Source organism: Mustela nigripes, chromosome 16 (assembly GCF_022355385.1).
Source record: "Mustela nigripes isolate SB6536 chromosome 16, MUSNIG.SB6536, whole genome shotgun sequence".
In the NCBI taxonomy this organism is placed as follows: Eukaryota; Metazoa; Chordata; class Mammalia; order Carnivora; family Mustelidae; genus Mustela; species Mustela nigripes.
The window spans coordinates 49,026,606-49,041,869 of record NC_081572.1 but is presented as its reverse complement, the minus strand read 5'-3'; the positions used below and the strand labels follow the sequence as shown (position 1 = coordinate 49,041,869).

The 15,264-nt window shown below is 41.2% G+C and overlaps 1 protein-coding gene across 1 annotated transcript in view; it reads right to left on the bottom strand.

The window, feature by feature from the left end:
- The window catches only part of DHRS7B (dehydrogenase/reductase 7B), a 58,929-nt gene extending 43,947 nt beyond the window's left edge, over positions 1–14,982 (bottom strand). Inside the window, exon 1 of the mRNA XM_059380912.1 lies at positions 14,898–14,982. Within this exon, the coding sequence (XP_059236895.1) occupies positions 14,898–14,917 (20 nt within the window). The 5' untranslated portion in view covers positions 14,918–14,982. The remainder of the gene's footprint in view (positions 1–14,897) is intronic.
- Positions 14,983–15,264: the final 282 nt, after the last annotated feature.

Below are 15,264 nucleotides of genomic sequence, written 5' to 3'. Positions count from 1 at the left end.
TTCTTTCCTCAGCCATGCCCATCAGAGACATTCTTCATTTCTCCTGGTGTTTTCTAACTCTAGCATTTCTTTTTTTATTCTTTCCTAGATTTTCTATCTCTCTGCTTATATTATCCATCTGTTCTTGCATGTTGCCTTCTTTTTTTCCTTTTAAACTCCTTAGCATATTAATCATAGTTTTCAAATTATCAGTCTGAAAACTCCAACTTTCTTGCTATATCTGACTCTGGTTCTAATGCTGTTCAGTCTCTCCAAACTGTGTTTTTCATCTTTCAGTATGCCTGGTACTGTTTTCTTAAAAGGCAGAAATCAGAAGGCTCAGTTGGTTAAGCATTTGCTTTCATCTCAGGCCATGACCCCAGGGTACTGGAATCAAGTTCCGTATCAGCTCCTTGCTCAGTGGGGAGCCTACTTCTCCCTCTGCCTCCTGCTCCCCCTGTTTGTGTTCTCTCTCTCTCTCGTGTTCTCTCTCTCTCTCTCTCTCTCTCTCTCTGACAAATAAATAAATAAATAAAACTAAAAAAAATAAAGGCAGAAATGATGTGCTGGTTTAAAGGAACTGAAGTAATAGGCCTTGAGAAATGTAGAGGCAGTGGAAGCATGCTATGGTTCAATGATTAGATCTAGTCTTGTGGTGAGCCTTTCCTCTGAACTGAGAACTTTATCAGTGGTTCTTGGGGTTTTATCCCCCTCTTCAGATAGGACAGAATGACCAGACAGACCTGGAATTGAGTATTTCCCTAAGTAAGTTCCCTAAATAAGGGAACTTATTTTCCCTTTCCCTTAGTAAGTTCCCTAATTAAAAGAGTTTCTCCCAAGGGCAGGTTTTGTTAAGAACAAAACACTCTGCCACATTTCAAAACAGTTACTTTTCCCTCCCCATAACAGAAGCACAGGGGAATTTTCTCCCAATATTCACTGTGAGGGCCTGGTGGAAGTCCTGGAGTCAAAACTCACAAAACTATGAGGCCCCCTTTAGACTGGGTCCCTCCAGAGTTCCAGAGTTTTTAACTCTCAGACTTTTCCACATTAAGCCTCCAGCAATTTTCAATTACAGTTCAAGCTTTCCTACAGCAGTACTGCACGAATAAGTATTATTGTCTGTATCCACCCGTCTTGCCAATTTTGGTGGCAGCAGTTTGCTTTGTGATCTCACGACTCTCATGGACCTAAGAATTGGCTGATTTTTCCACTTGTTTTGCTTTTTACTTGTTAGGGTGGAAGGGCAACTTCTAAGCACCTTACATGTTGAATAAGAAACCAGAAGGTCCAACACCATTCTTTAAGACGAGAAGTTAAGCCATTAATCATATATGGTTGTTTCCTGTATATGAGGAGTAATTTTTCACTTATTGCTTTTAACTTTGATCATTGGTTTTCAACAGTTTTACTATGATGTATCTAGGTGAGAATCTTTGGGTTTACCCAACCTGGGGTTCACTGAGTTTCCTGGATATATATACCGATGTTTACAGTAGCCTGAATAAAATCCCCCAAAGATGTTCACATCCTATTCCCTGGAACGTAAGAGTATATTACTTTATTTATATGGTTAAAGGAACTTTACAGATATGATTAATTAAGGACTTCAAGATGGGGAGATTATCTTGCATTATCTGGGCAGGCCCAATACAATCATAAGAGTCCTCATAAGAGGGAGGCAAGAGGGATGAATCACAGAGTAGATGTGAAAACAGGAGTAGAAATTAGAGTAATATAAGGAAGGGGCCCTGAGCTAATAAATGCTGACGGCCTACAGAAGCTGGAAAAGGCAAGTAAATAGATTCCCTCTAGAGCCTCCAGCAGGAACACAACCTTGCTGACACCTTGATTATAGGACTTCTGACCTCAAGAACTACAAGGTAATAAATTTATGGAGTTTTAAGCTATTACATCTGTGGTAACTTATTATAGCAACAATAGGAAATAAATACAATGTTCTTCACCAAATTTGGGGACATTATTTTTTTTTTTGTTATTCATTTATTCATTTCAGAGAGAGAGAGAGAGGGCACGAGCAGAGGTTGGGGGGGAGTAGGGAGTGGAGAGGCAAAGGGAAAGGAAGAAGCAGGTTCCCTGCTGAGCAGAGAGCCCAATGCAGGGCTCCATTCCAGGACCCTGGGATCATGACCTAAGCCAAAGGCAGTCATTTAACAACTGAGCCACCCAGGTGCCCTGGGACATTACTTCTTTAAATACTTTTCTGCCCCATACTCTCTTCTTCTAGGACTTCCAAATGATAGTATACTTGATATTGTCCCAAGGATATTTGAAGCTCTGTCTTCAACCTTTGTTCTTTTTGCTATTTTCCCCTAGGTATGAGTCACAGTTTCCTGTTTTTTCAACAAGTCTTACAAAATTTTTTGTTGAAAACTGGTTATTTTAGATATTACCTTATAGCAACTTCAGATTCTCATTTTGTCCTCTGGAGACTGCAGAGTAGCTGACTTTTAAAATTTGTTTAATAACTTGCCTGTACTAAACTTAAGGATTTTGTTTCACTCACAGTATGTGGCCAGTGATGTCTCTGCTCAGTTTTTCTTTTCTTCTTATTTTTATTTTTATGCTTGGATTCCTACTGGTGGTTATCTGAATATCTTAATGGTCAACCATTGTATGTCAGTATTTATGCCAAACACCTCAGACAAGTACAGCTTCTACCCTTTGCAGATGGATCTATGTGTGGTATGGGAAGTAATTTCAAAATTCAAGCAATTTTCAAGTCTTCATCTGCTTTTACTTTTCATCAAGCTTTCTCGTGACTAACTCCTCTGTAGTCGCACACTATCCAGGGATGTGTGGATAGCCTGGGGCCTTTTTTAGCAAACTATGCTCATACATGTAGCTTTCCAGTCCTCCGGAGTACGTGGTCCTGTCAAATTTCCAGCTCGTCTACTGATTCACTGCTTGCCCAACCAGGGCCACAACATAAGAATAAGAAAGCTTCTGGGCATGGTTTTTTGTTTTCTCTCTGTTCTAAATAAGGTAGCCCCAACAGTGAAATAGCTATTCACCTGGTTGAACTACTACACTAACTGAGCTGGGGGGATGGGATGGGATGGGAGGAGCTCTGGCAGGAACACCACAGATTCCCACTGGTCTCACTTAGTGTTTGATGCGTTTTCATGAAGAAATGCTTCTCAAATTTGTTGTGTGTCTTTGGTTGATTTCTGGACCTCTGAAATGCTTGTTTCTGACATATGTCCTGTTTTATAGTTGGTTTTGGGGGGAAATTTGCAACCTCTTTATCATACCAGAAGTCTTCTCAACTCATCCCAAGGACTTAATGGACTTTTTCCTACTACTAGAAATGAAACTGATGATCATAACACAAACCTAATCAAATGGAAATTCTGTCTCCCAATTCATCCAATCTGAATGTCTTCATAATCAAATACTGCATGTCAACTAGAAACTTTCAAAAGAGATGGCTTCTCAGATATGATGTGTGGCCAAGTTAAATTTTAAAATGTTGGGGGTGGGGGAAGCAGTTAATTTTATTTTCAAGTTTATGAGAAGAAAAAAAAACAACAACAAGATACTAGATCGCTGTGAAATTTGCTTCTTGTTGGAAGAATTTACACTTTCTCACTTTATCCAGTATCCCTGGCCTGGTGTCAGTTGCTACAGGTGTCTAACCATAACTTTCTTCTGATAAAATGCAGAACCAAACTTTGTTTCTTACAATTCAGTAGTTTTTTTCCCAATAAATAATTTCTTTTAAATTTCTCTTGATCTTTACCTAAGATCAACTTTCCAGCTACCATTTTTCTATTGAGATTTAAGTGACAGGTATGATCATTTCAAATTACTGATATGATACAGCAAACTGTCTTTGGATCCAGCCAGACCTAGGTTCAAATACCAATAATCAGACTAACCAGGTAAGTATCTCTAGACAAGCTACTTGATATTTCAGCCAGTTTCCTTATCTGCAAAATATGTCTAATACCTGCCTCACAGAGTTGCAGGAAGGATTAAAATGATACCAATTATCTCTACGATTACTGGGTTATCTACTTAGAAATTCGGTAGGTAATATCAGAAAGGGTGAAAAGAAAGAACAAAGAAGGGATGCCTGGGTGGCTCAGTTAAGCGTCTGCCTTTGGCTCAGGTCATGATCCCCGGGTCTTGGGATTGAGTCCCACATCAGGCTCCTTGCTGCTTCTCCTTCTGCCTGCCATTCCCCCTGCTTATGCCCTCTTTTTCTCTGACAAATAAATAAATAAAATCTTAAAAAAAAAAAAAAAGGGAACAAAGAAAATGAATAAATTTATCTTCCTTGCCATGTCTCATGTGAGTGTTTCTCAACCTGAAAATCAGATCAAGAAGAAAGCCCAGACTGTCTGATGCCTCAATGCCAGAGCTCCTGGAACACCTGGCTGTACTTGATCTGTCCGCATGTGGACTCTCTCTGGAGGTTTAAGCCCCTATCCTGTTTCCTGTGCCAGACACAAGGTATATGTTCACAAATATTGTTGAATCAATGACAAACAAATGGGCAGCATATGTGAAATGAGCAAACTGAACACTGTAGCACCTTGGGCTCCCTCGAGGTACTCCTATCTCCTAGTTTTCAGGAGCTGGAACTTCAGGCCCCAATAGCTATCCCAAAGAGTGGAGAGCAAAAGCTCTAACACTTTTGTACAACCTACTGGATTGGACCCTTGGGAGGCACATGCACAATATGTAAGAACCACCACTTGTCACAATTTGTAAATCTCCAGGTTAAGAAGAGAGAAAAAAGCTTGCCCTTTGTAAAGACCTGTCAACTGATAGGAAAAGAAGGACAATGATGCTTTCAGATGCTTTTTATAAATTACACAATCCTACAAGATATAATATCACAATCCTTCAATCTCTTGAAAATGTAGCAGAAATTACTAGATATCCCAACTCCTGAAACCAGAACTGCATTTCTATTTCTAATATAATTCATCTTTTACCTATTCTGTGATAGTTTTTAACACACACGAGGACTTTACTGGAGTGAAACAATAACAGTAAACAAAAGTCCAAACTGTACTTTAAAAGAGTAACTTTTAGCTTGTTACCATATATGGCTACTGTGAAAAGACAAATACCAATAACAATTACTTTTTTTAGCGTTTGCAACTTACTGGGCTACATATTCCATACCCGTGATCTCATTTCCTCCTCATAGCAATCCTATGAGGTAGGTATGATAGTGATTTCCATCTGCTAAATGAGAAAAGCTATGTGACTGAAGTCACATAGCTAGCAAGTGGCAGAACAGAGATCTGAACCAGGTTTTCAGACTCTAAAGTCCACATTAAGTGCAATAAATAGGGGGTAAATAATAATATTAGTAATCCTTTAGTTGGAGCCTTAAAAAGGAAGAATTTTAATACTATCTAGATGAACAGATTCCCATATTCAGCTGCAATCACCCAAACAAAATACAAAGGCTTTTATGCAAGAATTGAATATAAACAAGCTAACTGCTTAACAGAAACTCAGTACAATTTCCTTGATTCAGTTTAGCTACTGTTTTTTTTTTTTAAGATTTTATTTCTTTATTTAACAGACAGAGATCATAAGTAGGCAAAGAGGCAGGTAGAGAGAGGGGAAGGGAAGCAGACTCCTCACTGAGCAGAGAGCCCAATGGGGGGCTCAATCCCAGGACCCCGGGATCATAACCTGAGCCGAAGGCAGAGGCTTTAACCCACTGGGCCACCCAGGTGCCCCCAGTTTAGCTAATGTTTTAAGCCAATCTGGACTGTAATACCATACATACTCACAAGAGAATTTTGAAGTAACAGTAGTTTCCTAATATACTTTCCAATTTAAAACTGCTAAGTACTACTCATATAAACCTAGAAAATCTTACATCTCCCTTCAAAACATAGTGCTCCTAGTGCAAACATGACCTTACGTGATAAAATAAAGCTCTAGCTACAGCAAACAAGTTCAAACTACTGGTAAGCAACGTTCCATTAAATCAGCAGCTATCAGCAGACCATTCCCTCCACAAAGTAGATGAGTAGACAAGTGTCAGGTTACCGTAGGGCATGGGAGGGAGAGCCCAGGCAGAATCTAAAAGCATTTATTCAATTTCCTACCTTAGTGGGTGGCAAGTAGCTTCCAAGCTAAATTTATTTGCCATTCAACCTCAATTTCCAGCGTCTGGTTTATAGCTTTCCAGAACAGATTAATGGAGAGTTCGTTTCTGCTTTAAAACCTTAACTTTACCTACCAAAGAAAGGTCTCCTATGTCTATAAATGGGGTTAGAAACAAGACAAAAGACCCAAAACAGTCATGTTTGGTAAGCCCCACATCACCAAACCAAGTCTTAACTTAGTTACAGTCTCAGACTCTTCCAGAAGTGGAATCTTAAACCAGCCAATCAGGAATCACCCGGTCAGCATTAGTGAGGTAATCTGTCTTATAGACCCCCGCCATCTCCTAAAGGAAAGTGACGTTGCCAAAACCAATCCACATTTTGCTAGTAAGGCTTCCTTGTTCCCACTCTCTTCTGCTTATAAAAGTCCTTCATTTTGTATAGCTCCTTGGAGCGCCTTTCTGTCTGCTAGATGGGATGCCGCCTGATTCATGAATCACTGAATAAAGCTAATAAAATATTTGAATTTCACTTATTTGAATTTTTGTTTTTTAACACTGGGTCGAACTAAGGAATGACATTATTGACATTAAGGAGGACTAGACAAGCACTGGAAGAGTTAACTACGAGAGACAAGCGTTTTGGCTGGAAACTACCAGGAGTACCAATATACATTTTTCTTTGAATCAAGGTACAAGAAATTATGGGCTACATTTGACCATTTGAGGGTATCCTAACTATGCAAAACTACATGGAACTCACTTAAAAGTCCTCTTCGGAATAATCCCCATTCTGTGTGTGCTCTAGTCCAACATCTTATTGCACTGTAAGTTTAAGTAAATTTTAAAAATTGACTTTCTCTGTTTCCAAAGGGAAAGAGATCTTTTTTTCCTCCCTCCTTTTTCTTAGAGCATTTCTTTGAATAACCTAGTATTTATATAAAACTTTCCTCTGTCCTTTGATATGTATGCAAATCTTTTTAAAGGTTAAATAAGCTAGCTGCAGAACTCAGGAATGTTTTTTCGAAGGTCCTAAAAGCCATCTCTTTTAAATGTTAATACCCAGGAAGAAAGCGCCCCCTCTCTCAGTCACCGGAGGAGTTTAGCCTACACATCTCTATTCCCTGCACACGGAGATTAGAGAGGTTTTACTTTTCCTTTAGATAAAGGCAATTAATTAGTACAGATGGCCACCCCAATTACCAGGTGAATTTAGGAGGAACTACCAAAGCATATATATCAAATGGTGCTGTCAAGTCTTCTTACAAAATTACCATTAATCTTGAGACTGTGTTTGTAATGAATTATAAATGGTAGAGTTTCTTTTTTGTTTTTGTCATCTCATTAGCAGAGTACTTGCAATGTACCCCAGTCCTGGTTAATGCTTATTCAATTACAGAACTAGCTTCTTTCATTCCACATTTGTGGAGACCATTTCTTAGGTGGGCAGATCTTAACTTTTCCCCAACATAAATGTGGAGAAATTTTATTCCCTGCTTTCCCAACTCTGATGGCTCCCTCAATACAAGGAAAAGAAAAAAAAAAAAAAAAAACCCCCCCCAACAAGAGTTTGGTCCCCCCCCCCGCCAGGGACTAGCCCATTACTGTCATCTGAGAGCCAGATCCTCCCGTATCATTGCCTTTGTGACATCTCCACTTGGATTATTTCAAAGACATCTTTTTCAAAACGGAACTCATGTTCTTCCTCCAGGGGTTCCTATCACAGAAGCACAAGCTGGAAAATGAAGAATCAGCTCTGACAACCCCCTTTCCCTTCTCATCCCAGAGTGAAAATATGAACAAGCCCTATTGATCCTACCTCCTAACCAGTCCTGAGGAGCCAAAGTGACCTTTTACTAACACAGTCCCACTGATGATACTCTCGTGACTGAAATTCTTCAACAGCTTCCCACCATTCTTAGGATAAGCCTTAAATCCTTGGCACGACCTATGAGGCCTGTGTGGTCTGACCCCAGCCTATCTCTTCAACCTCATCTCCCTGACTCTCTCCCTCCCTCTCTGCCTTCCAGTCCCAGATGAGAGCTTACGCTCCATGAGGACGGAGACCACGACTATTTGTTCATGCTGTATCCCTAGCCGGGTGCCTAGCACATAACAAACGCTAAATAAATATTTGTTGAAGAATAATGCTGATAAGAATGCAGCACCTTAGGGGCACCGGGGTGGCATAGTCAGTTGGGCGTCCGACTCTTGATTCTGGCTCTGGTCACAGTCTCAGGGTCATGGGATCTAACCCCATGCTGGGCTTCACGTTCAGCAGAGTCTGCTTGTCTCTCTCTCTCTGCTCCTCCCCCTGCTCTCGTTCTCTCTCTCTCAAATAAATAAAATCTTTCTTTAAAAACCTGCAGCATCTTAAATGGAAGGCAAAGAAAACATTAAATTATGCATGGCAAAGGAAAAGAATGTCCTTATACGTTTGTATCCTAGGTGGCTAACATAGGGTGTGGACCACAGTGCAACTATAAAATATTTGTTAAATCATTTAGCAAAAGAGAGACAATATGATGAAACAAAATATTGACACTCAGTGTCTATTTAGCTTTGTAGTAGAAATTACCAATGCCAATTAAGTCTCCCATTTAGGTATTTATCCCTCCTCTCATCCCCAATCCCCATTCTGTGGGCAACCAGAGGTCTAATCACATATTTGAAGGAGGCTGGACTCCAATCAGAGCTGGAAAATAGATATGGTTTGTGGAATTCATTATAAATTCTGAGAAGCAAACAAACCAAGACTGGAGAGTGATATTGACCCCCACCTACATTTTGTGTTAGACTTGGGCAACATTTGCCACACAGTAACTATAAGACAAGCTCCTCCTATTCTCAAGGCTTCATACATGCCCTTCCTTCCCCCTGGTTCACCCTTCTCCTTGCCCAATTTAACTCCAACTCAATACTTAAAAGTCTCAGCTAAATATTTCCTCAACAGAGCCTCCCTGTCTCTCCTCACTCCCTCCCGGGGCCAAATGGCTGCATTATACATTCTCATAGCACCCTCTACCGTCCTCCATAGCATGCACCACAACCATAATTAATAATTAGTTTGTAATTCTTTACCTGCCTATCACCATTGTTAGACTGAGAAGCAACCTGACAACAGGGATTTTGTCTGTTTTGGCCATCACTGTATCCCCGACACCTAGCACATTGCTGGTAGAGAGTAGGTGTGTTCTGCTAAATGAAGGAATGACTGAAGTACACAGATAAGCACCAGCTTTTGGAGTACGTAGAACTGGTTCTGCCCTTACTAGCTCTTTGCCTTTGGATAAATTTCTTCCCATCTCTGAGCCCATTTCTTCCTCTAAAAATAACTATTGCTACTTTACAGAGTTATTGTAAGAACATATTTAGCATAAAGTTGAGCATACAACATTCAATGAATGTTTACTGTTATAATTATGGAGAAAAAGAGGAAAGTATGTTAGGGAAGACACATTCCACGCTCTTGACTAGAACACAAACACGGCTCCCTTTATACAAACATACAGTTGCAAATCTGAATAAAATATTTTAAGTACACCATAGGAAAGTATTATCTAAAATTTTGAACCCTGAAGAAGAGGTCACAAGCAGTAATTTCTTTCACATCAGCTATTACATCACTCTTTCAAGATATGTGTGCTATGGGGCACCTGGGTGGCTCAGTCAGTTAAGCATTTGCCTTTGACTCAGATCTTGATCCGAGGGTTCTGGGACTGAGTCCCACGCATCAGGCTCCCTGATGAGCAGGGAAACTATTTCTCCCTCTTCCTCTATCCCTCACCCCTGCTCATGCTCTCTTTCTCTCTCACAAATAAATAAAATCTTAAAAAGAAAAAAAAAGATATGTATCCTAAAGCAAGGGAAACAAAAGCAAAAATAAACTATTGGGACTACATCAAAATGAAAAGCTTCCGCAGAGTGAAAGAAACAATCAAAACTGGGTGCCTGGGTGGCTCAGTGGGTTAAAGCTCTGCCTTCGGCTCAGGTCATGATCTCAGGATTCTGAGATCGAGTCCTGCATCGGGCTCTCTGCTCAGCAGGGAGCCTGCTTCCTCTTCTCTCTCTCTCTCTGTCTGCCTTTCTGCCTACTTGTGATCTCTCTCTCTGTCAAATAAATAAATAAAATATTTTTTAAAAAACTAAAAAGACAACCTACTGAATGGGAGAAGATATTTGCAAATGACGTAGCCAATAAAAGGCTAGTATCCAAAATATATGAAGAGCTTATAAAACTCACCCCCCCCAAAAAATAACCCAATTAAAAAATGGGCAGAAGACATGAACAGACATTTTCCAAAGACATCCAGATGGCCAACAGACACATGAAAAGATGCTCAACATCACTCATCATCAGGGAAATGCATATCAAAACTTCAATGAGCTAATCACTTCACAACTTTCATAATAGCTAAAACCAAAAACACAAGAAACAACTGTTGGTGAGGATGTGAAGAGCAAAGAATCCTCTGGCACTGTTGGTGGAAATGAAACTGTGCAGTCACTGTGGAAAACAGTATGGAGTTTCCTCAAATATTAAAAACAGAACTACCCCATGACCCAGGAATCACAATACTGGGTATTTACCCAAAGAATATGAAAATATTAATTTGAGGGGTGCCTGAGTGGCTCAGTCAGTTAAGCGTCTGCCTTAGGCTCAGGTCACAATCCCGGAGATCTGGGATCGAGTCCCATATGGGGCTCCCTGCTGGGCAGGGAGTCTGCCTCTCCCTCTGCCTGCTACTCCCTGTGCTTGTACATTCTCTCTCTCTCACTCTCCTTCTACATCAAATAAATAAATAAAATCTTTTAAAAAAAGAGAAAACATGAATTCAAAAGGATATATGTACCCCAATGTTTACTGCAGCATTATTTACAATAGCCAAATTATGGAAGCTGCCCAAGTGTCCATCAAAAGATGAATGGATAAAGATGTGGTGTATATATATACAATGCTCTGTGTGTGTGTATATACCTACACATATGATATATTCCCTGTGTATATATATATATGATACATGTATATTGTATAATATGTGTATATTGCATACATATATTGTATGATAAGTAAATGTATATTGTATAGCATGCTTATTATATATATTGTGTATACGTGTGTGTATATATACATCTATGTACATAATACTTGTAATTCAGCCATAAATAAGAATGAAATCTTGCCATTTGCAACAACATGGATGGAGCTAAAGAATATAACGCCAAACAAATTAAGTCAGAGAAAGACAAATACCATGTGTTTACTCATGCCTAATTTAAGAAACAAAACAAATGAACAAAGGAAAAAAAAAAAACCAAAAAACAGAGTCGTAACTATAGAGAACAAACTGATGGTTACCAGAGGGAGGTGGGTGGGGGGATGGGTGAAATAGGTGAAGGGGATTAAGAAAACACTTAATTTTTTTTTAAATTAACATATAATGTATTATTAGCCCCAGGGGTCTGAGAATCATCAGGCTTACACACTTCCCAGTACTCACCACAGCACATGCCCTCCCCAATGTCCATAACCCAACCACCCTCTCCCTACCCCACTCCCCCCGGCAACCCTGTGTGTTTTGTGAGATTAAGAGTCTTTAATAGTTTGTCTCCCTCCCAATGCCATCTTGTTTCATTTTTTCCCTTCCCTACTCCCAAACCACCAACTTTGCCTCTCAAATTCCTCATTATCAAGGAGATCATATGATAATTGTCCTTCTCTGATTGACTTACTTCACTCAGCATAATACCCTCTAGTTCCATCTACATCATTGCAAATGGCAAGATTTCATTCCTTTTGATGGCTGCATAGTATTCCATTGTGCGTATACATATATAAAAATACATATATGTATATATATAGTACTAAATATATATGGTATTCCATAGTATTCCATTGTGTGTGTGTGATATATATATATATATATATATATATATATATATATATACATACATATACATACATCTTCTTTATCCACTCATCTGTTGATGGACATCTAGGAAGAGAACACTTCATCTTTTTTTTATTTTAAAGATTTTATTTATTTATTTGACAGAGATCACAAGTAGGCAGAGAGGCAGGTTGAGAGAGGAAGGGAAGCAGGCTCCCTGCTAAGCAGAGAGCCCAATTCGGGGATCAATCCCAGGACCCTGGGATCATGACTTGAGCTAAGGCGGAGGCTTTAACCCACTGAGCCACCCAGGTACCCCAAGAACACTTAATCTTGATGAGCACTGAGTAATATACGGAATTTCTAAATCACTATATTGTACACATGAAGCTAATATAACACTGTGTTAACTACACTGGAATTAAAATATTAAAAAATAAAAAAAATTTTTAAATAAAAATTAAAACAACCTTCAAAAAGATGTTTATAAAGCCAAGACTCTTTCTGGATGTGAATTGATCATGCATTTATGTGGCTTGCACACTCTTGTATACAGTGTCGGGTTCTTAAAAAGCAAAGTACATCATCAACCCATTAGAGCAGGGCAGCAGGATTCCAAACCTGCACTTCAAAACCTAGAGAACCTCAGTCCAGCTGTGTTGACCTTGGCCCAGGATATGCAGATAAAACAACAGGCTTTTGCCTTTAAGTGCCCTTCCCTCCCAGCAGGAGACTCCAAGACTTAATGAGAAAATGTCCCTTCATTCCAGAGTTCTCCAGCATCTAAGGGTAACCTTTCTCTCCCTTCTGGTATATTCTACATTCCCCAAGATAATCCCCTTTAAAATTGTTTCTGTTCTCTCTTAGATTCTCCAAATTTAGACACATCATTCAACCTCTCTGAGCCTCAATTTCTTCATCTGTAAAAAATGGAACTAAAATAGTACTTCTCCGGGCACATGGGTGGCTCAGTCAGTTAAGCATCTGACTCTTGATTTTGGCTCAGATCCATGATCTCAGGGTTGAGGAATAGAGAGCCCTGTGTCACACTCAGGCAGGAGTCTGCTGAATATTCTCCTTCTCACTTTCCCTCTGTTCCACCCTTCCCCAGGGGTGTCTGAAACAAATAAGTAAGTCCTTAAAAAATAATTAGGATAAGATAGTACTTCCGTCTTGGGCAAATGGCTCAGTATATGCCATAAAATTAAAACATGGTAACTACTGTTTTAGTGTTTGTACCAGATCCCTAATCAATCTACAATCCAGGAAAAAATTTACAACAAAGATCCTTTCCAATGATATAAATTTTTGTTTTGTTTTGTCTTCTCCAAAGTCTGTGTTTTCTACAATAAAAGAAACCCTCCATGCAGGGATAAAAGGAATGATCCTAAAGAAGCTTCAAATGTTGTAAAGAAAAATAATAGAACAAATTAGGTGGTCTTCTCTGTCTCCTGAAAAAGATCAATTCAGCAAAACATAATTTATGCATACACATCTTTATAATGCCTCCTTTTAAAGCGAGCCCTATTGGGACTACATAAACTACCATCAGCTGTTAATCTGGAATCTTCACCACACTGTCTTTGGGGACAACAGAAGGTCAGCCTAGAAAATCCCAGCGAGAAGAAGCACTCAGCCTTATTGGTCACTCCTGACCAAGGCCCAGTCATGACCCTACTTCTTCCTCCCATCTCGACTCCTTCCCATCCTAAGCCTCAGGAGAAATAAAAAGCATCATTACCTTAGGAAAAAGTCGAGAGACTTCTGTGTGTTCTAAAAGCCCGCCTCCCCCACATATTTGTTGTGTGTAATCTCAGCTTTTGTAACTCCGCTGAAAGTATGTAATACCACTCACTTTACTCTTTGGTGGTGAAGAGTAAGAAAAGTTTCTACAAGAGACAAGAGTCCTAAGTTAGTTCCCCTGCCTACCCTTCTGAAGAATTAGATCATTTGTACTACTTGTATCTCTGGATCACCAGGCTAAGGATCCCTTGGTCCACCTGCCACTCCCTTAGAAAGCCCCACCTCCATACCGGTTGGAAGACGCGAAAAGCACTTCCTGGCAATTCCACTACAAGAATCAAGTATTAGCTCCCTAAACATAGGTGTCTATGGCGCCCAGAAGTAACTTCCTAACTCGCAGATCACTATACCAAGGGAAATTAAAAGAGAGTTCTATGGGTACCACTTATTTCCTAACTACTGTGTGGCAAAACACTAGGCGGGGTGCATTCTACTGGCAATCTCATTGACGTTTCACAACCACCTCACGAATACGGGCGCCTTATTCCCCAAATTACTGCCGAGTACCCAGGCGCCAAGAATTTAAGACATTTGCCCAAAGCCGCACAGGCAGAAAGCGGCGGAGCAAGGACTAGGGGAGTAAGAGATCTGAAACAAGCCCTTCCCGCGGGGGCTCCACAGTCAACCCTCCCCGCTGCCGTGTGACAAACGGGATCTCCTTTGCGAATCCTAGGTCTCTAACGCCAGGCTCCAGCGCCACCAGCCTCTAGCGCTCGAGCTTGGGTCACGCCCGCCACCGCGGGGCTTCACGTCGATGGGTGCGGAATCGGGGAAACGGACAGGCCCTAGCCTGTGCGGGTCCGCCGTCTCATGTCAGGCCCTCCCAGCCGCACACACCATCACCGGGACCTCAGCGAAGGCGTCGGCCGCCCCAAGAGAAAGCGCCAGAGGCAAGGCTCGAGTGTAAGCGCGCAAGAGCGGAGTCTTTCCTCAGAGCTGCGGGGAGCGGCGGTCGGCAGAGGCCGGCTCGGGGTCCGCGGCCTCTGCTCGGCCTCGACACCCTCTTGCCTCCCTTTGCCGGGGCCGGGAATGCACTCGAGTCGGGATACACCCGCGCGCCTCAGTTCCGGGACGGTCCCTCCGCCCCTCGCCACCGAGGTCGCTTCCTCCCCAACCCCTACCTGGTAGCCTCCGCGACCATGGTCAATCAACTTTATCCTCCCGCCTCGGAAGTGACGCGAGACTTCGCTCGCCCCGCCCGCGAGGTTCCGTCCAATCCCGGCCTTTAGGCTGCGCGTGCGTGTCGGGCGTGCGTTCCTCGAGGTGCCGGAAGGAGGCGCTGCACCCCGAGGTCTGAAAGGCGAACTCCTACCTAAGTGCCTTTCTTCCATCTTTAGGAGGGAAATTCAGAAGGAGGCCCGTTTGGGTTTCGTGCACTCTCTTGGTGGCTTGTTGGGGTGAGGGGGAGTGGTCGGTACACTGGAGAATGTTTGGACTTACTATAAATTGAAAAGACATCATTAAAACAGTAATATATAAGATCAGTGG